The sequence below is a fragment of the Schistocerca cancellata genome, unplaced genomic scaffold (genome assembly GCF_023864275.1).
Source record: "Schistocerca cancellata isolate TAMUIC-IGC-003103 unplaced genomic scaffold, iqSchCanc2.1 HiC_scaffold_823, whole genome shotgun sequence".
Taxonomy (NCBI): Eukaryota; Metazoa; Arthropoda; class Insecta; order Orthoptera; family Acrididae; genus Schistocerca; species Schistocerca cancellata.
In genome coordinates, this window is record NW_026046834.1 from 32,852 (window position 1) to 54,548 (window position 21,697).

Here is a 21,697-nt window from a genome sequence, read left to right on the forward strand (position 1 = left end):
GCATATCGCTATCCCATGACTTCTGTCACCTCAGAGTACACCATTATAGTTTGATTTTCACTTTGGGCTGAAACATAGCTGCTGAATGCTTCATTTTTAAAATAATATTTTTCCTCTGCTCACAAAAATTTGCAAAATGTGCCTAATTCATCAACAGAACTGCTGAATGACAGTTCTGCTTCCCAATATCTTTTGGATGGATTGTATCAGTTCTATGTCTCAGGGACATTCATGCAATGCAGAATTACAATTCTTCTTTGGGTTGTCACAAAATGTATTTAAAAGATACTGTAATACTTTAAACAGAACTTTCATAATGACTAACTATTATATTTACCAACATTGGGATGACTGTAAGGGGATGGGGGGGTGGGGGGAGTCTGTTCTGAAAACAGACATGATCATCTGTAAGTTTGAATTTAGCTTCACAATAATTTGAAATTGTTCACACCAATTCATTCTGGTTACCTGTAAGAACCAATGTCAAAGTGAAAAGCTTGTAACACTGTTTATACTTGATCTCTGAACTCTAAAAATATTTGTATGTAACTCCAAGGACAAGTAACAGAGAAAGCCAAAAGGCAATAAATTTATTTTGAAATGTTCATAAACTGTGATTTTCAGCTCTGAAGACATTCAGATACAGATTCCTAGAAAAATAGGAAATGAAAAATTTGATTTTGTGAATCGTTTTGAATCTGTAGTCTTAAATGTATTTTACACTGACATGTGATACTGCACTGCATTTTAAATAGGGTTACAAAATTTCAAACCCCTCCAGGTGTGGGTGGGAAAGAGCAGGACCAATTAGGTTAAAATCCTCTGCCGCAAGAGATTTACAAGAAATCCAAATCAGAATAACCAAAAAGGAGTTTGAACTACATTCCACTCAAATGTTTTAAACTTGTGCTACATGTAACGGAAATTCCTTGGTGCAATATAAATACTGAAATGGGTAAAGCTAACATCTCACCGTATAGTTCTGGTGTCGAGTGATTGAAGGCACAAAAACAAGACTAACAATGTTGCTGAGCTTGGACGATGTCTGTCTACAAAGCTAACTAGTGCAGAATACACATATACATACACCTGCAGGTGTATACTGTACCGCCCAACTACATGTACTGGCACTGCAGCTCGACTTGGGCAAGGGGTTGTATCAGGTCTAGTAAGGAAAGGGAAAAAGAAGGTGGAGAGGGGGAAGGGTTGGTGGGGAAGAGGAGGAAGGGTTGGTGGTGAGGGTGGCTGACAGCTGGGAGGGAGGTGCAGTAACATGACAGGATAAGCCAAGAGGACTGAAGGATAGAAGGATGTATAAGGACATTGTCTGTCTATGCAGTACAGAGAAGCTGACATTGGGGGAGGAGGGACATGGATTGTTCAGCAGCCACTGACATCGAGCATGTTGTGCTCAGCAGTGTGTTCCACAACTGGGTGGTTAACTCTGCTCTTGGACACATTTTCACAGTGGCCATTCATTCGGGTAGATAACTGGTAGGTAATCATATCCACATAAAAGTTACAATGGAGCAGTAAATAACATGACTGCTTTCACAGGTGATAGGTCTTGAATATGATGTGCTGTGGTGCACTGGACATATTTAGAAATTTTGTCTTCCACAAGAGTATGACACATGTGGCCAGGGTTAAGAGTAGCTGTGTCATAAGAATGGGCCAGAGTATTTTGTACATTGGGTGAGTGGTGAATTATCACTTTGGGAATTACGAGAAGTACATGTTTTGCCTGCAACGATCTTACTGTTGCATGTACTTCAACTTTGGAGGACGTCTCCAGTTACCGTGCTATTTCACTCACACAGTATGTTACATCTGTTATTCGTAACGTAGCGCAACCGCGTCTGCAGGAAAACTGGGACCTGAATTCTGTTCTGACAATGTGCCACTCTTGTTTCGCAATGGTCTTAGTGTGGGATGACATGTTGAACAAACTTTACGAAGTTCTTACATAACAATGCAACATCTTGTGTAGTAGTGCTACATTATGTGAAATGTGGAAATGTATTTCTAGCCCAGAAAACAGTTTTAATTTACACAATGCTTCATCTCAATGGACACTCGCCACAGAGATTTGTTATTACTAGTATCATAAAAATACATTCTGAAGACTACAGGTAAAATTGAAAAATTTGCTTATTTCTGTTAAGCACTATGAATATCACAGAAGAAACAAAACCAGTGGTTATTATTCACACATTAAAAATGAAACTCAATGAAGAGGAGTAAAGACGAAGAGGGAGTACTGAAATGAATGAGAAAATAAAGGAATAAATCAAAAGCAAGTATTGTTGAAAGTTCTTGCCAAAAGTTTAGGGGTTTTTCAGTCATTTACTTTTCTGTAGATCTCTCATAGCACTTCTCAAAATCTTGTTCATTTCTAATTCAAAGCACACAAGCTGTTTACATGGTACTGGTCAATCAACACACAATGTTTTCAATCAAATTGCTCTGAGCACTATGCGACTTAACTTCTGAGGTCATCAGTCGCCTAGAACTTCAAACTAATTAAACCTAACTAACCTAAGGACAGCACACACATCCATGCCCGAGGCAGGATTCGAACCTGCGACCGTAGCGGTCGCTCGGTTCCAGACTGTAGCGCCTAGAACTGTAAGGTCACTCTGGCCAGCAATGTTTTCAATCAAAATTAGGCATTTATAGCTACGAATGGTGGGCTAGCCATGCACCATCTTTTTCCTTTTCTACCTTTTGCAATTACCACAGAACTTGGAGCATCTACTGGATTACCAACTGTGGCCTGCACCTTGCATGGAAGAAGATCTGTTTGAGAGTCTGAGTGAAACTAAAGAGCAGTTATTCTTTCATTTGTTTTTAATGGTAATAACCATGTATGGTTTTGTTTCTGATTTGAATAAATAAATAATAATTAAGGCTTCATAGACTCAGAACAAAGAAATGTCAACAAAAGAGGTTCTAGTTACCTGTACACTTCTTCTGGATTGAGACTTCCCTCATCCATCTCCAGAGAAGGCCTAGACTGTGGAGTTGCTGGAGACTGAACATGTGGTGATGGTGATGGGGGCGAACTTCCCGTGCTACTGCGCCTTACATGGCTATTTACAAGGCTTGCTGCTGTTTCCTGTACAATTAAATGCATTTGATTTTGCTATTGTCAAAGTGTACTTACATTAACATTTCTCACATGATTCAAATTTAATCTCTCTAGTTCTACAACTCTCTTTATCCTCCTCCAACTACAACCAGAACCACCACCACCACTACAACTAAAAGTTATACTACTACTACTGATAACAACAGTGATGATACTGTTAGTGACTGAGTTTTACTTCTATTACACATTTCATGTGATGGACTTGAATGAACTGTCTACTACTTCATAGCTCACTCACATGACAATTGATACACTAGCAAACCATTTAATTGCACACTGTATTCTAATCCAAACAAAGTTCAAAGACCACATTAAGGTGTGAGGCCAGAAACATGAGGATACAAAACTGACCAATTGTTGAAGCACATATTGGCCACTGTTTAATTTATATGTATTATATTTTCAAGCAGGAGTGTAGAACATAGGATTCAACGACAGTTAAGGACAGTTGATTACAAATTAGATTGAACATTTCAGCAATATTTCACTATTTAATGGGAAAAAATACAATTATTTGGTGGAGGGAGGGGGAAATGAAAAGAAACAAAAAAATGAGAGATGAGCAAAAAATGTTAAAGTTTTGCATAAAACACAACACTGTTCTTCTCAGGTATAAATTGTGTACATGTGTAATATCATTATGTAATAAATGGCATAATTTTGGTTTGATTTCTTAGGACTGCGTTTGATCAATAGTAATGAACTTAGAGATTACTGCCTTTAGTAAAGAACTTGTCTCCATCTTTCTGAACCTCTTTAACTATGGAACAAAATAATTTTGTGTAATGTGTTTTTCTAGAAAATTCTCGTAACATACTACTATAAACTGTGTTGATCATATTGCCCTGGTGTCTATCTCGATAGCTCTGGCTGCTATGTGGACAACTTGGGTTCAATTTCTGGTACTGCTGGGATTTTTCCTTAGTATGAGGACTGAAATGGGGAGCACTCAGCTTCATGATACCAACTGAGGAGCTACTGGAGTGAGAAGTAGTGGCTCCAAGGTCAGGAGAGCTGACAAAAAAGGCCGGGAGAGCAGAACACTGAGCTTTGACTTCGACATTGTCACTGGAGTCAGCAACAAACAATTACTGGAGGTAACAGACAAGTGGTGGGGGTCTCATTCTTCTCCCACATCATATTAAACTTGATTGTGAACAAGGTGGGGCAGGTGGAAGTGATACTAGTGATACTAGTGATAAGTAAAACCTGCCATGCATGATTTGTGGCTTGCCAAATATAAATGTAATGGTAAAAAAGATTTCTACATTGTTGCTTGAATCACTGCAGGAATCAAGATGTTTCATACAACACAAAATTACAGAAAGTACAATAACTGGCAATGTCCGCCCCCGGTAGCTGAGTGGTCAGTGCGACAGAATGTCAATCCAAAGGGTCCGGGTTCGATTCCCGGCTGGGTCGGAGGTTTTCTCCGCTCAGGGACCGGGTGTTGTGTTGTCCTAATCATCATCATTATTTCATCCACATCGACACGCAAGTCGCTGAAGTGGCATCAACTCGAAAGACTTGCACCAGGTGAACAGTCTACCCGACGGGAGGCCCTCGTCACATGACATTATTATACTGGCAATGTATTAACACAATGTTCACTGATGGTTTTCACAAAAATAGTCATCTCAGTCCCCCCCATGAACCATGGACCTTGCCGTTGGTGGGGAGGCTTGCGTGCCTCAGCGATACAGATAGCCGTACTGTAGGAACAACCACAACGGAGGGGTATCTGTTGAGAGGCCAGACAAACGTGTGGTTCCTGAAGAGGGGCAGCAGCCTTTTCAGTAGTTGCAAGGGCAACAGTCTGGATGATTGACTGATCTGGCCTTGTAACAATAACCAAAACGGCCTTGCTGTGCTGGTACTGCGAACGGCTGAAAGCAAGGGGAAACTACCGCCGTAAGTTTTCCCGAGGGCATGCAGCTTTACTGTATGATTAAATGATGATAGCGTCCTCTTGGGTAAAATATTCCGGAGGTAAAATAGTCCCCCATTCGGATCTCCGGGCGGGGACTACTCAGGAGGATGTCGTTATCAGGAGAAAGAAAACTGGCGTTCTACGGATCGGAGCGTGGAATGTCAGATCCCTTAATCGGGCAGGTAGGTTAGAAAATTTAAAAAGAGAAATGGATAGGTTGAAGTTAGATATAGTGGGAATTAGTGAAGTTCGGTGGCAGGAGGAACAAGACTTCTGGTCAGGTGACTACAAGGTTATAAACACAAAGTCAAATAGGGGTAATGCAGGAGTAGGTTTAATAATGAATAGGAAAATAGGAATGCGGGTACGCTACTACAAACAGCATAGTGAGCGCATTATTGTGGCCAAGAAAGATACGAAGCCCTCACCTACTACAGTAGTACAAGTTTATATGCCAACTAGCTCTGCAGATGACGAAGAAATTGAAGAAATGTATGATGAAATAAAAGAAATTATTCAGATAGTGAAGGGAGACGAAAATTTAATAGTCATGGGTGACTGGAATTCGAGTGTAGGAAAAGGGAGAGACGGAAACGTAGTAGGTGAATATGGATTGGGGCTAAGAAATGAAAGAGGAAGCCGCCTGGTAGAATTTTGCACAGAGCACAACTTAATCATAGCTAACACTTGGTTTAAGAATCATGATAGAAGGTTGTACACATGGAAGAACCCTGGAGATACTAAAAGGTATCAGATAGATTATATAATGGTAAGACAGAGATTTAGGAACCAGGTTTTAAATTGTAAGACATTTCCAGGGGTAGATGTGGACTCTGACCACAATCTATTGGTTATGACCTGTAGATTAAAACTGAAGAAACTGCAAAAAGGTGGGAATTTAAGGAGATGGGACCTGGATAAACTGAAAGAACCAGAGGTTGTACAGAGTTTCAGGGAGAGCATAAGGGAACAATTGACAGGGATGGGGGAAAGAAATACAGTAGAAGAGGAATGGGTAGCTTTGAGGGATGAAGTAGTGAAGGCAGCAGAGGATCAAGTAGGTAAAAAGACGAGGGCTAGTAGAAATCCTTGGGTAACAGAAGAAATATTGAATTTAATTGATGAAAGGAGAAAATATAAAAATGCAGTAAATGAAGGAGGCAAAAAGGAATACAAACGTCTCAAAAATGAGATCGACAGGAAGTGCAAAATGGCTAAGCAGGGATGGCTAGAGGACAAATGTAAGGATGTAGAGGCTTATCTCACTAGGGGTAAGATAGATACTGCCTACAGGAAAATTAAAGAGACCTTTGGAGATAAGAGAACCACTTGTATGAACATCAAGAGCTCAGATGGAAACCCAGTTCTAAGCAAAGAAGGGAAAGCAGAAAGGTGGAAGGAGTATATAGAGGGTCTATACAAGGGCGATGTACTTGAGGACAATATTATGGAAATGGAAGAGGATGTAGATGAAGATGAAATGGGAGATACGATACTGCGTGAAGAGTTTGACAGAGCACTGAAAGACCTGAGTCGAAACAAGGCCCCCAGAGTAGACAACATTCCATTGGAACTACTGACGGCCTTGGGAGAGCCAGTCCTGACAAAACTCTACCATCTGGTGAGCAAGATGTATGAAACAGGTGAAATACCCTCAGACTTCAAGAAGAATATAATAATTCCAATCCCAAAGAAAGCAGGTGTTGACAGATGTGAAAATTACCGAACAATCAGTTTAATAAGCGACAGCTGCAAAATACTAACACGAATTATTTACAGACGAATGGAAAAACTAGTAGAAGCCGACCTCGGGGAAGATCAGTTTGGATTCCGTAGAAATACTGGAACACGTGAGGCAATACTGACCTTACGACTTGTCTTAGAAGAAAGATTAAGGAAAGGCAAACCTACGTTTCTAGCATTTATAGACTTAGAGAAAGCTTTTGACAATGTTGACTGGAATACTCTCTTTCAAATTCTAAAGGTGACAGGGGTAAAATACAGGGAGTGAAAGGCTATTTACAATTTGTACAGAAACCAGATGGCAGTTATAAGAGTCGAGGGACATGAAAGGGAAGCAGTGGTTGGGAAGGGAGTAAGACAGGGTTGTAGCCTCTCCCCGATGTTATTCAATCTGTATATTGAGCAAGCAGTAAAGGAAACAAAAGAAAAATTCGGAGTAGGTATTAAAATCCATGGAGAAGAAATAAAAACTTTGAGGTTCGCCGATGACATTGTAATTCTGTCAGAGACAGCAAAGGACTTAGAAGAGCAGTTGAACGGAATGGATGGTATCTTGAAGGGAGGATATAAGATGAACATCAACAAAAGCAAAACGAGGATAATGGAATGTAGTCGAATTAAGTCGGGTGATGCTGAGGGAATTAGATTAGGAAATGAGACACTTAAAGTAGTAAAGGAGTTTTGCTATTTGGGGAGCAAAATAACTGATGATGGTCAAAGTAGAGAGGATATTAAATGTAGACTGGCAATGGCAAGGAAAGCGTTTCTGAAGAAGAGAAATTTGTTAACATCGAGTATAGATTTAAGTGTCAGGAAGTCATTTCTGAAAGTATTTGTATGGAGTGTAGCCATGTATGGAAGTGAAACATGGATGGTAAATAGTTTGGACAAGAAGAGAATAGAAGCTTTCGAAATGTGGTGCTACAGAAGAATGCTGAAGATTAGATGGGTAGATCACATAACTAATGAGGAAGTATTGAATAGGATTGGGGAGAAGAGAAGTTTGTGGCACAACTTGACCAGAAGAAGGGATCGGTTGGTAGGACATGTTCTGAGGCATCAAGGGATCACCAATTTAGTATTGGAGGGCAGCGTGGAGGGTAAAAATCGTAGGGGGAGACCAAGAGATGAATACACTAAGCAGATTCAGAAGGATGTAGGTTGCAGTAGGTACTGGGAGATGAAGAAGCTTGCACAGGATAGAGTAGCATGGAGAGCTGCATCAAACCAGTCTCAGGACTGAAGACAACAACAACAACAACAACAACAGTCATCTCAGTGGGAAAAAAAAGTCAAACAATGCTCACAGCATAGCAGAAATAGTGTGCATCAAGTATAAATGTTTGTCATAATGCTATACATACACAGGCAGAATTTGAACAGAATTGCAGTAATAATCAGCTCAACATCGAGTGTCCTAAATCTTAACATTATCACTATTAATTACCACACAAGCTAATCTACGTGAAGTTTCAAGCTACACATAATTAAACAATGTATAAGTGAAAGTGTTTCCTGATAATGTATGCTTACCTGGTAATCTGGAGACAGTGATGACAAAATCATTGTCACCTGAGGTGTATTCAGGTTGAATAATGCAATTAGAGCGTTCTGAGCGGCTTTTCTGATTTCAGCTGATTTCTGATCATTTGTCCAACTGATTACTTTTGCTAAAGCTGCAGCTGCTTCTCGGGCACCTGGGTTAAAGGATGAGGCATCCATATAGGATGCAAGCTGGGCCAAGTATTGAAGAACAGCTACTTTAAATTTAGAATTGGGTGTTTGAGTCTGATCAACCAGGAACCTTATAATTGCATTCATTTGGAGTTCCAGTGGAAATGATTCCCTACAGGATAAAGCAAGAAAATATAAAAACAATATTATTAGAAATATTAAGCAAACTTAGAAAACAGCAGCACACGCAGCCAAATGAGATTTAAAACTTTGACACCACTTTGGCAATTTGCATGTGCATCTTAAAAATATTATAATGGAAAATTTTCAAACTAAATATAGTTGTAGATGATTATGGAGGGAGGGAGGGAGAGAACGCGTGACTAAAAACACAGATAAAACATTTAATAAAACTGTGTACTGCTACAGTTGGGGGGGGGGGGGGGGGGCATCAATATAAAGCTCCCCTTCATAGTTCAAATGAGTAGTTGCACCTCTTTCTTGTTTTCTGCTGCTAAGATTCCCCAGCTGGCTCTGAATATGAAAGTGCAAAAATATGAAAGCTACTATTGTCTTACATCAACAGAATTTGTTAAGTTGTGTAGTAATGTAAAACTCAAATCCGAATACCTACTTCAACACAGAACAGATAACACATTTTGCAAATTTAAAATATATAACACTTACCTTACAATAGATAATGACTTGTGTATTTTATTTTGGATTGAACCCAGCAAATCTCCACCAAGTTTATTCATGAGACGTGTAAGCAGAATGTATATCCAATCATGTAAATCATCTTTATGTGCTAGAATTAGTTCATTTAGAGTATCCAGAAACATACTGAAGACCTGCAAAATTCAAAGCACAGTTTGAGAATATCAGTACAAAAGATTATACACAGAACAGAAACAAATAATTGATAAAATGAAAACTGTCAACAGAGTGATAAGAAATAGTCAATAAGCTAGTAAATAAATGACAAAGGAATGTGTGTGGTGATCATTTTGTGGTTGAATCTCTTTCTTTGTCTGCACTTGCTTCCTAATATATAATTAGAGAAATTTGGTTCTGCCTTCAGCAAACACAATTTTTCTTGTTTTACTACCACGTTTCAGTGAAGTTTGTCCATCTTCAGTTAGACATCCTGCAGAAGCACGAAAACACAAGATCTACAAAAAATGACATAATGGAAGCCAATAATTATAGCTGTACTACAAATACCAAAGAGACTTGTGAGTACAAATATGTAATAATAAGATAATAAATAAAACCAACTGAAGATAGGAAAACAACTCCGAAACACGCTTGGCTAGTAAGACAAGAGAAACTGTGTTTGTCCATGGTGGAACCACGTTTTCCTTATTGCATATTTGTTGTGGTAGGTAGTTGTGGGTACAAAAGAGGTGTGGAGCAGTGAGGGGGAGGGATAGCACGTTACGTATTGAGGAAGGTGTTAGTGCTGCCTGTGGCAGCATGTAGGGACAGGATAGTGGGCTACTAGGTGCCGCATCAGGAAATTGTGCTTGAGGAGGGAGAAAGGGGGAGGGGGGGGGGGGAGAAAAGTAGAGAAGGGGAAAGGTCTATACAGACGTTCTGCGAGGATGTAAGGTGTGTGCAGGGCTGGAGTGGGAGCTGGGAAAAGGACAGACAGATGCAGGGAAAGGGATTAGTGAAGGTCAACGGCACGACGGAGGATATGTTGCACGGAGAGTTCTCATGTGTGCAATTCATAAAAGCTGGTGTCGGTGGGAAGAATCCACAAGTCAGAGACTGCAAAGCAGTCGCTGAGATCAAGCACAATGTGTTGGACAGCATGCTCAGCAACTAGGTGGTCCAGCTGTCTCTAGACCACAGTTTGGCAGTGGCCATTCAATTAGACAGACAGCTAGTTGGTGATCATACCCACACAGAATGTGACACAGTGGTTCCAGCTAAGTTCATAGATTGTACAGCTGCTTCCAAAAGTGGCCATGCTGCTGATGGGGTAGGAGATGCCTGTGACAGGACTGGAATAGGTGGTGGGAGGAGGATGTAAGGAATAGGTTTTGGATGCAAGTTTATTGAAAGGATATGAGCCTGATAGAGAGGGATTGGGAGCAAGAGTGGAGTTGGGAAGAAAAGGATGTTGTGTCCATTGTGTGCATGTTGGAATATCAGACAGTGGGAGGGGTTATCACTTCAGAGTGTGACAAGAAGTATGCAAAATCTTGGTGGAGAACAGATTCATTAGCTCCAGTTCTGGGTGGAACCCAGTAGTAGGGAAGGGTGAGAGTGTTCATTTGTTTGTTTCTCTGTAATGATGAGCAGTCCCCCTCCATATACATCTACATCTACATCCATACTCCGCAAGCCACCTGACGGTGTGTGGCGGAGGGTACCTTCAGTACCTCTATCGGTTCTCCCTTCTATTCCAGTCTCGTATTGTTCGTGGAAAGAAGGATTGTCGGTATGCCTCTGTGTGGGCTCTAATCTCTCTGATTTTATCCTCATGGTCTCTTCGCGAGATATACGTAGGAGGGAGCAATATACTGCTTGACTCTTCGGTGAAGGTATGTTCTCGAAACTTTGACAAAAGCCCGTACCGAGCTACTGAGCGTCTCTCCTGCAGAGTCTTCCACTGGAGTTTATCTATCATCTCCGTAACGCTTTCGCGATTACTAAATGATCCTGTAACGAAGCGCGCTGCTCTCCGTTGGATCTTCTCTATGTCTTGTATCAACCCTATCTGGTACGGATCCCACACTGCTGAGCAGTATTCAAGCAGTGGGCGAACAAGCGTACTGTAACCTTGCATTTCCTTAGGATTCTTCCAATGAATCTCAGTCTGGCATCTGCTTTACCGACAATCAACATTATATGATCATTCCATTTTAAATCACTCCTAATGCGTACTCCCAGATAATTTATGGTATTAACTGCTTCCAGTTGCTGACCTGCTATTTTGTAGCTAAATGATAAAGGATCTATCTTTCTGTGTATTCGCAGCACATTACACTTGTCTACATTGAGATTCAGTTGCCATTCCCTGCACCATGCGTCAATTCGCTGCAGATCCTCCTGCATTTCGGTACAATTTTCCATTGTTACAACCTCTCGATACACCACAGCATCATCTGCAAAAAGCCTCAGTGAACTTCCGATGTCATCCACCAGGTCATTTATGTATATTGTGAATAGCAACGGTCCTATGACACTCCCCTGCGGCACACCTGAAATTACTCTTACTTCGGAAGACTTCTCTCCATTGAGAATAACATGCTGCGTCCTGTTATCTAGGAACTCCTCAATCCAATCACACAATTGGTCTGATAGTCCATATGCTCTTACTTTGTTCAATAAACGACTGTGGGGAACTGTATCGAACGCCTTGCGGAAGTCAAGAAACACGGCATCTACCTGTGAACCCGTGTCTATGGCCCTCTGAGTCTCGTGGACGAATAGCGCGAGCTGGGTTTCACATGACCGTCTTTTTCGAAACCCATGCTGATTCCTACAGAGTAGATTTCTAGTCTCCAGAAAAGTCATTATACTCGAACACAATACGTGTTCCAAAATTCTACAACTGATCGACGTTAGAGATATAGGTCTATAGTTCTGCACATCTGTTCGATGTCCCTTCTTGAAAACGGGGATGACCTGTGCCCTTTTCCAATCCTTTGGAACGCTACGCTCTTCTAGAGACCTACGGTACACCGCTGCAAGAAGGGGGGCAAGTTCCTTCGCGTACTCTGTGTAAAATTGAACTGGTATCCCATCAGGTCCAGAGGCCTTTCCTCTTTTGAGCGATTTTAATTGTTTCTCTATCCCTCTGTCGTCTATTTCGATATCTACCATTTTGTCATCTGTGCGACAACACTAATTCCTTCGTTCCCTGGACTCGGCCTTCATTAGTCCTTGTTGTCCACCTGACTAGCCCCTTCCTTATTCCCAATGAAGCCTTCTATCCACCAGTTCACCTACATAATCCTTTCTCCTTTTCTGCCCCCCCCCCCCCCCCTTCCCCCAGCGCAAACTTGCAACAGTGCAAATAGCAGCTCACTATTCTACACCACCATGTCCTCACATGCTCCCACACTGGCAGCAGCACTAGCATCTTCCCCACCACTAGACACTACCCTGCTCTCTCTCGCCTCCCTGCCTCATATCGCTTCTGTATCCTAACAACCAACCTCGCCAAAGATCGATGCTCATATCAGACCCAATTGCAATCATGCCTTAGAGCCTAGAGATGACAATGGTTGTGTGTGTATGAGTTTGAAAAGTAAGAATGTGTGTGTCATTTCTTTTCTTTTCTTCTCTCTCTCTCTCTCTCTCTCTCTCTCTCTCTCTCTCTCTCTCTCTCACACACACACACACACACACACACACACACACACACACCGCAAAATGACTGTGCCAGGAATGGCGGAGAAATGCAAACTCATACAGAGGCTTACCAATAATCATCCATTTGTGCATAATTTGCAAATGGAACATGAAAGTATGCAAATTATAGTGATACCAAAGTACTCTCCACCATAAATTGAGGTAAGACTGCTTGGGAACTGTAGAGGTATAATTGGGTCACTGAAAGAAAATCTGTGACAGCCAACGGCAATGTTGCCAATGCTACTATGCGGCTGTTTGTTGTTACACCATGTCAGTCGTCTGACTGAATATCACACCAGATAATTATAGGTTTGTTTCAATACCATACTAGTGAAGTGTGAAAGAAAAAATGCTAATAACCTCAGAGGATCAAAACATACTCTCTTTGTAGTTATAAAGAGAAAGTTTGGAAATATATGATGTGGAAAAGTAAAGATTACAATGTTTCAGTATTTGAATGCATATTTTAATGCATAGATTCATCTCTTACCTGCAGCTATGTAAAAGGGCACTCTCCACAGTCTTCAAAGAGTGTCATCATTATCCACATCTCCTATGTCATTGTCACCATCTTCACTGCTGCTGCTATCATCCCCTAATCTTATTATAACCTCTTCCACTATTTGTTACAGAGCACCTTCTTGTTGTCATGCCTCTTCCCAGATGTACCACGTATGTTAGACAGTATTGTTTCACTTTATGATCGTCATACTGCCCAATACTTCACACACAGAAAATCCAACATCTATTAATTTTAAGAGTTTTATTTCAGTCTGCAACATATGATTTCAACTGAGGTGACACGAGTTCTATTTGCATTGAAACGCCATTACTAAGGTGGAAGTTGGAACATATGACCATTGTATTCAGTAATTTTGTCAATTTCATAAACGGTATTATGTGATTTATGCTCTTTCAAGAATGGCAGCAGTTCTGACTTCTTCATTTCCCTATCAAATGAATCTTTGCAGTTCTTCCTAGCCCATCCATAATGTCACTCTTCCTGATGCTGCAGCATGTAGGGGCTCTACTTATCTGCACGAAGTGGTATGGTGCATTATATTACAGGGAGTTCTTATTTTTGGAAGAACCACTCTCTAAATTTTTTTTTACCGACATTTATATGCGATAGTCCCCCGATTTCTTTAATGTAAACAACTGTGGAGCATAAAAAAAGCATTTGGAACAAACCCACCAATTGCTCCAGCATGTAAAAGATTGAGCTGACTGCCTTTTCCAACTGGAGCTTTCATCGTTCCTCATGTGATGTCATAATTCCACAGTCAGTAGGGAACGACCAGCACTTACCAACATTTTGTCCAATCAAATGATTTTTTAATGTCTGCACTAGGCTATTTTCCTCAAAAATGGCCTCTCCACACAATGATATCCTTCGGTTCATGCAGAAAATGTTTCACGAAAAACTTAACTTTTTTAGTATCACTAAAAGGCTGAGTTTTTTCTCTGGAAAACAACTCAACTCTCTGCCTTGTAGTGAGAGAAGCAGCTTCTTCTGGGTGGGATATTCTTTCTGCATGTAATACTCTCACAGGTCCCTGAAGTGCACCCTCCTTAACATTATCCAGTTCTACTGTTTTAGCAGCATGCTCTACCATGGAGTCAAAATAGCAGCAGTTGGTTCCTCCAGATCTCCAGTACTCTCTCCCTCATTTTTATCCTTACAGAGGTCGCTTCAGTTTTCAGAGCAGCTGCTACTCATTCTATGACTTCCGAAGACAGTGTGAGTGGTCCATCATTATCCCTTTCTTCCTCGAAATAGCATTGTACATTAATGAGATTGGCTCCTCATTGTAGATGAGATTGGATCTTTATGGCAGTGCCCTATGGCAATATTTACAAACTCCTAGGCTCTGACTAGTGCTGAGTGTCCCCCCCCCCCCCCCCCCCCCCACACACACACACATAATGCACTCCAAGTGTGGGTAGTGTCAAGGGACATTATTCCTGTCACCTGACAATACACACAAGATGCAATCTAACTCAGTTCATAAATACAACTTAAATGAAAGCAGTTCGTATAAACAAAGTGTTTTGAATTGAACATGGATACAAAAAAAATACATTTGTTCAAAACATCAAATCTAAGTCTAAATAAAATAAAATTTAAATCAACCTTTATTGTTGAAAAGAAAGACAAAGTTAAATATTAATATGTCTAAACTTACTTTTGTATGGGAGTCCATGAACATTTTGGTAAAAATTTCAGTTACTCATTCGAGTTCAACGCGTCTCAGTCTGTTTTCATTTTGGAAATATGCTTGTAATGAGACCAGCCCATCCTTACACTCATTCCTGTGTGTGCTGGCACAGTTGTTAATGATGTCCGATATGTTCTACAGGGAAAAGAAACAAAAAAGCATACCAACTGTAACATGTTAAAACACATTATAATATTTTGTCTCCATGTCCCAGTGAGAAACACATTAAGTTCATGTTTATTTTGAGACAATTAATTACACAAGTATACTCAAAATGGGTCTTTTTTATTATTTTTGTCAAATTTTAAAATTGTGCCACTTAAAGTTGTGGCATCATCAATGGATTTAAAAAAACTGTGCGCCATGGAAGATGGTTCTACAAACATGTTCTCAGCATGTTACTTGTAAAACAATACATATGGTAATAATGTAAAAATATTAATGATGATGAGAGTTAAGGGAGACAAATTCTTGGACACTATTTATTGAGCTGCATGAAAATGGACCTGCAGGGTGAAATTCTCTACAGATACAAGTGAAATATGTGTATAAATACATGTAAATTACATTAAATATATGTTAAACATATTTAATATGTGCATATGTGGGCAATGCTACAGGTAAAAGGCTCATTCTAAACCCCTGGAACAATTTCAACCAAATTTGGTACACAAATTAATTACAATCTAGAAAGAGATACTGTGGGAGTAAAATCCACCAGCCTCCTATTAACAAGAGGGTGATACCATGGAGAGATATGAGGAGTGGAGGAGATGGACAGAGATAAGGGAATGTAAAAAATGGAAGGCAGGGCAAGGGGGGGGGGGGGGGGATGGACAGAGAAAGGAAAGACGAGGAGAGGGACAGAAACTGAGGGAGGAAGATATAGGTATAGAGAGAGGGGGGAAGAAGAAATGAACAGAAAGATGGCAGACAAGGAGATGAACAGGGAAAGGAAAGCGGAGGTGGTGGACAGATATTGAGTAGGAGATACGGGGGAGGGGAGGGGGGGACGCAGACAGACAAACACAGGGAGAAGAAGAAATGGAATGAAATGGGAGAGAAGCAGACAGGGGGGGGGGGGGGGCAGACCGACAGAGGGCGGGAGGAGCACACAGACAGAGGGGGGGGGAGCACACAGACAGAGGGGGGGAGGAGCACACAGACAGAGGGGGGGAGTGGCACACAGACAGAAGAAGGGGGGAGGAGATGGACAGAAGAGGGGGGGAGGAGACAGACAGAAGAGTGGGGGAGGAGACGGACAGAAGAGCGGGGGAGGAGACGGACAGAAGAGGGGGGAGGAGACGGACAGAAGAGGGGGGGAGGAGACGGACAGAAGAGGGGGGAGGAGACGGACAGAAGAGGGGGGAGGAGACGGACAGAAGAGGGGGGAGGAGACGGACAGAAGAGGGGGGAGGAGGCAGACAGAAGAGGGGGGGAGGAGGCGAACAGAAGTGGGGGGAGGAGGCGGAAAGAAGAGGGGGGAGGAGGCGGACAGAAGAGGGGGGAGGAGGCGGACAGAAGAGGGGGGAGGAGGCGGACAGAATAGGGAGGGAGGAGGCGGACAGAAGAGGGGGGAGGAAACGGACAGAAGAGGGGGGAGGAGACGGACAGAAGAGGGGGGAGGAGACGGACAGAAGAGGGGGGAGGAGACGGACAGAAGAGGGGGGAGGAGACGGACAGAAGAGGGGGGGAGGAGACGGATTGAAGAGGGGGGGAGGAGACAGACAGAAGAGGGGGGAGGAGACGGACAGAAGAGGGGTGAGGAGACGGACAGTAGAGGGGGGGAGGAGACGGACAGAAGAGGGGGGAGGAGACGGACAGAAGAGGGGGAGGAGACGGACACAAGAGGGGGGGAGATGGACACAAGAGGGGGGAGGAGACGGACACAAGAGGGGGGAGGAGATGGACACAAGAGGGGGGAGGAGACGGACACAAGAGGGGGGAGGAGACGGATGAAGAGAGGGGGAGGAGACGAACAGAAGGGGGGGAGGAGACGGACAGAAGAGGGGGGGAGATGGACAGAAGAGGGGGGCTGGCAGATGGACAGAGATAGGAGGAAGGAGTAGATGGGCAGAGAGGGGGGTAGGATTAGGTGGATAGAGAGATGGGGTATGCAGGCAATGCCAAGTACTCAGCTAGTTGAATTATAAAGACTGGTAAGGCAAGCATAGAAACATTAAAGGCAGAGGTGGCTTAGACACGAATTACTGATGAAATATAGGCAGTCATCAATGAAATAAGGAAATATATGAAATCAAAGGATGTGATTGCTAAACAACAGTACTAGATGCTTAATACGAAATCAAAATGAGAAATAAGCAAAATCAAAGTTAATGAGAAAGAACTTGTAGGGCAACAGAAAACACTTGTTCACAAGAAAAGAGTCACCATATATAAAAATTTCAAACATAATATTTGGGAAACCACTTACAAAGTACATTTGTGGGGACATGATTATGTGCAAATAATGAGCAAATATATGGCAGGAGAATATAAAAAGTCTTTATTACCTAGAAGAGCAGTTACACAGTGAGAAGAGGAGGGGACTGATGTGTAAGAAGAGAGATTTTACAGGCATAAACACCCATCAAAGGGAATGTCAGCTACTCACATGACAGCACATCAAATGTTTGGGACAACAGTTCCACAAGTACTATTCAAAAGTGTGATGATCAACAAATTTAAATTAATTCAATTGTGTTCAATGTTATAAATCTGATCATTACAAATACCTTCAAAACAGTAATGATTAATGGCAGTGACACTGCTGGTGGTGTAGTGGTAGTGTATTATGATGAAAGATACAACCCTGTTAAGTGTCTCGTGACACTGAGTACGAAAAGGTGATACTATAAACAAAAAATAATAAAAAAAAGTAGTGTCAAAATGATGATGAAACTACAATGTTAACAAACTGTTTATGGTGGTAAAAACTGGATCTATATCACACCTCGAAGCTCACCTCGACCCAATTACTCCAAAAACAAAAACAAATTAGATTTCTGTAGAGAGCACAATTAAACCCTACTGTCTACAGTTTTCTACTCATATATATACCTTGTATCATAAAAAGAACAGAAAAAAGTAAAAAAATCAATTTAATTATTGTAACCCTTACTTGACACACTTTTATGGAGCAACATGCTTGACACATTGGGGCATGGAGGTAGTGGGTGGGAGGATCGCACTCCAGTGACAAAAACTGTTATAACAAATAATCTACTGAACAACTTCACTTGAAAACTTTTATAGCTGCTCAAAAACTCACTTTCTGAAGTTATACGGGTTATATAATCAAAAAATAAGAAAAAAAATATTCAAAAAACATAAAATTGAAAACATTAAAGGTTCTTTTAAAAAAATCATATAAATGGCCAAAAATTTAACTGAATTTCCTGAAGTTAGAGATATACAGGGTGGTCCATTGACCATGACCGGGGCCAAATATATCACGAAATAAGTGTCAAATGAAAAAACTACAAAGAACAAAACTGAATGGGGAAACCAGATGGTTGGCCTGCTAGATGGCGCTGCCATAGGTCAAATGGATATCAAACTGCATTTTTTAAATAGGAAACCCCATTTCTTATTACATATTTGTGTAGTACGTAAGGAAATATGAATGTTTTAGTTGGACCACTTTTTTCGCTTTGTGATAGATGGTGCTGTAAGAGTCACAAACATATGGCTCACAATTTTAGACGAACAGTTGGTAACAGGTAGGTTTTTTAAATTAAAATACAGAACATAGGTACAATTGAACATTTTATTTCGGTTGTTCCAATGTGATACATGTACCTTTGTGAACTTATCATTTCTGAGAACGCATGCTGTTACAGCGTGATTACCTGTACATACCACATTAATGCAATAAATGTTCAAAATGATGTCCGTCAACCTCAATGCATTTGGCAATACGTGTAAAGACATTCCTCTCTACAGCGAGTAGTATGCCTTCCGTAATGTTCGCACATGCATTGACAATGTGCTGATGCATGTTGTCAGGCATTGTCGGTGGATCACGATAGCAAATATCCTTCAACTTCCCCCACAGAAAGAAATCTGGGGACATCAGATCTGGTGAACATGCGGGCCATGGTATGGTGCTTCGACGACCAATCCACCTGTCATGAAATATGCTATTCAGTACCACTTCAACCGCACATGAGCTATGTGCTGGACATCCATCATGTTGGAAGTACATAGCCAATCTGTCATGCAGTGAAACATCTTGTAGAAACATCGGTAGAACATTACGTAGGAAATAAGCATACATTGCACTATTTAGATTGCCATCGATAAAATGGGGGCCAATTATCCTTCCTCCAATAATACCGCACCATACACAAACCCGCCAAGATCGCTGATGTTCCACTTGTCATAGCCATCGTGGATTTTCTGTTGCTCAGTAGTGCATATTATGCCAGTTTACATTACCGCTGTTGGTGAATGACGCTTTGTCGCTAAATAGAACGCATGCAAAAAATCTGTCATCGTCCTGTAATTTCTCTTGTGGCCAGTGGAAGAACTGTACACGACGTTCAAAGTCATCACCATGCAATTCCTGGTGTATAGAAATATGGTATGGGTGCAATCAATGTTGATGTAGCATTCTCAACACCAATGTTTTTGAGATTCCCGATTCTCACACAATTTGTCTGCTACTGATGTATGGATTAGCCATGACAGCAGCTAAAACACCTATTTGGGCATCATCATTTGTTGCAGGTCGTGGTTGATGTTTCACATGTGGCTAAACACTTCCTGTTTCCTTAAATAACGTAACTATCCAGCGAACGGTCAGGACATTTCGATGATGTCGTCCAGGATACCGAGCAGCATACATAGCACACGCCCGTTGGGCATTTTGATCACAATAACCATACATCAACACAATATCGACGTTTTCCGCAATTGGTAAACAGTCCATTTTAACACGGGTAATGTATCATGAAGCAAATACCGTCCGCATTGGCGGAATGTTACATGGTACCAAGTACTTTTACGTTTGTGACTATTACAGCACCATCTATCACAAAGCTAAAAAAAGTGGTCCAACTAAAACATTCATATTTCTTTACGTTTACACGAATATGTAATAAAAAATGGGGGCTCCTATTTAAAAAAATGCAGTTGATATCCGTTTTACCTATGGCAGCACCATGCAGCGGGCCAACCATAGCGCCATCTGGTTTCCCCCTTCAAGCTAGACAAGTTTCGTTCTTTGTAGTTTTTTTCGTTTGATGCTTATTTCGTGAGATGTTTGGCCCAGTCACTATCAACTACCTAAAGAAGCATATTTATTCTGAAAAATGAAAGGTAGGCCTATAGTGAAAAGTGAAAAATCTGTTACCATCAAAATAAGCAAAATTTTTATTGTTTAAGAACAATATTCAAGTGATTTTGATTAGAAAATAGAAGAAACCTGTTCATTATAATGAAATGAAAGAATTTCAGTCAAATTTGCATAGCTTTAACATGCACACTCATCACAGATTAATGTAAGTCCCATAGTGCTTAGAGCCGTCACAGATTAATGATTTTTGTACACTTCAAGTAACCTATCACATATATGTTGAGTTTGCAAATTACACACCATTTCATTATTAGAACAGAACATCTATTGTAAAGAAAAAAAGGGGGGAAGACATGATAAAACAAAGTGTACATACTTGAAATAAAATACATTTAAATTTCACAGACTCAATCTAACTTGACACCCTTGGGTGTAGGCAACCCCAGTCAACTTAGGATGGTTGCCATAGACAAATGGCCACTTTCAGAGTGAAGCAACTGACTCTAGGGTAGTGGTACTATAAAAATGATAATAGATAGTGATATAAGCCCAAGTTTCTACGTTTTACATAGTTAAAGTACAGTCTCCTGCAGATGGGTGGTATACTTGCTTCTGCAATTCCTTCTAATTGGTCCCCAGAACCATTAAATTTTCAGCAAACAATTTTGTTATTATTCTCTCTCCTATCCCTATTGTCACTTGTGACATTACATATATTATCCAACATCACAATGAAAAGCAATGGAGATACTCCACTTCCTAGCTTTAGATCATTTTTCTGTGTTAGTCATCCTGTTCTCCCTTTTCCCACTCTCACTGAACTCTCATACAATAATTAAGTACAGAATATTTTGAATATATTTTATAAATACTGGTACTACTAAAAGGTTACTCTTCATAATTCTTTAAAGCTGACAATTGAAACAGACATTTTCCTTCAAATGCTACGAAAGACGAGCAGAAAAATATAAAACTTACATCACCAGACCTCCTGTAGCAATCAAGAGATCGCTCTGAACACACACTGGATGTCTCACTGTCATCTGAATGATTGTCAAATGATCTATATGCCTTGCGGCTGAGTGGTACTCGGCTGCCAACTTCATTTCCATCAACTGAGTCGAATGTCTGTTTGGAAGTAAGAAAGTTGCTGATGTAAGAATAGCCATATAAAGTATTTTAACACTTAAATGTACAACAATTAAAACAACAATTACAATGAATGTTCTGAGAAAGTAATGCAAATTACTGGTTCTCCAAAACCTTAACAGCAAACCATAAAGTCCTCTCCTTCACATACTGGTCCTTAC

At 40.9% G+C, this 21,697-nt stretch overlaps 1 protein-coding gene across 1 annotated transcript in view; it reads right to left on the minus strand.

Moving 5' to 3' along the window:
• LOC126143531 (CLIP-associating protein 1-A-like) overlaps positions 1-21,697 on the minus strand; it is a gene marked incomplete at its 3' end in the record, with an annotated part of 235,094 nt that overhangs the window by 27,804 nt on the left and 185,593 nt on the right. Inside the window, 5 exon segments of the mRNA XM_049915437.1 lie at positions 2,961-3,118; positions 8,358-8,670; positions 9,186-9,349; positions 15,056-15,223; positions 21,366-21,515. Coding sequence (XP_049771394.1) covers positions 2,961-3,118; positions 8,358-8,670; positions 9,186-9,349; positions 15,056-15,223; positions 21,366-21,515 — 953 coding nt within the window.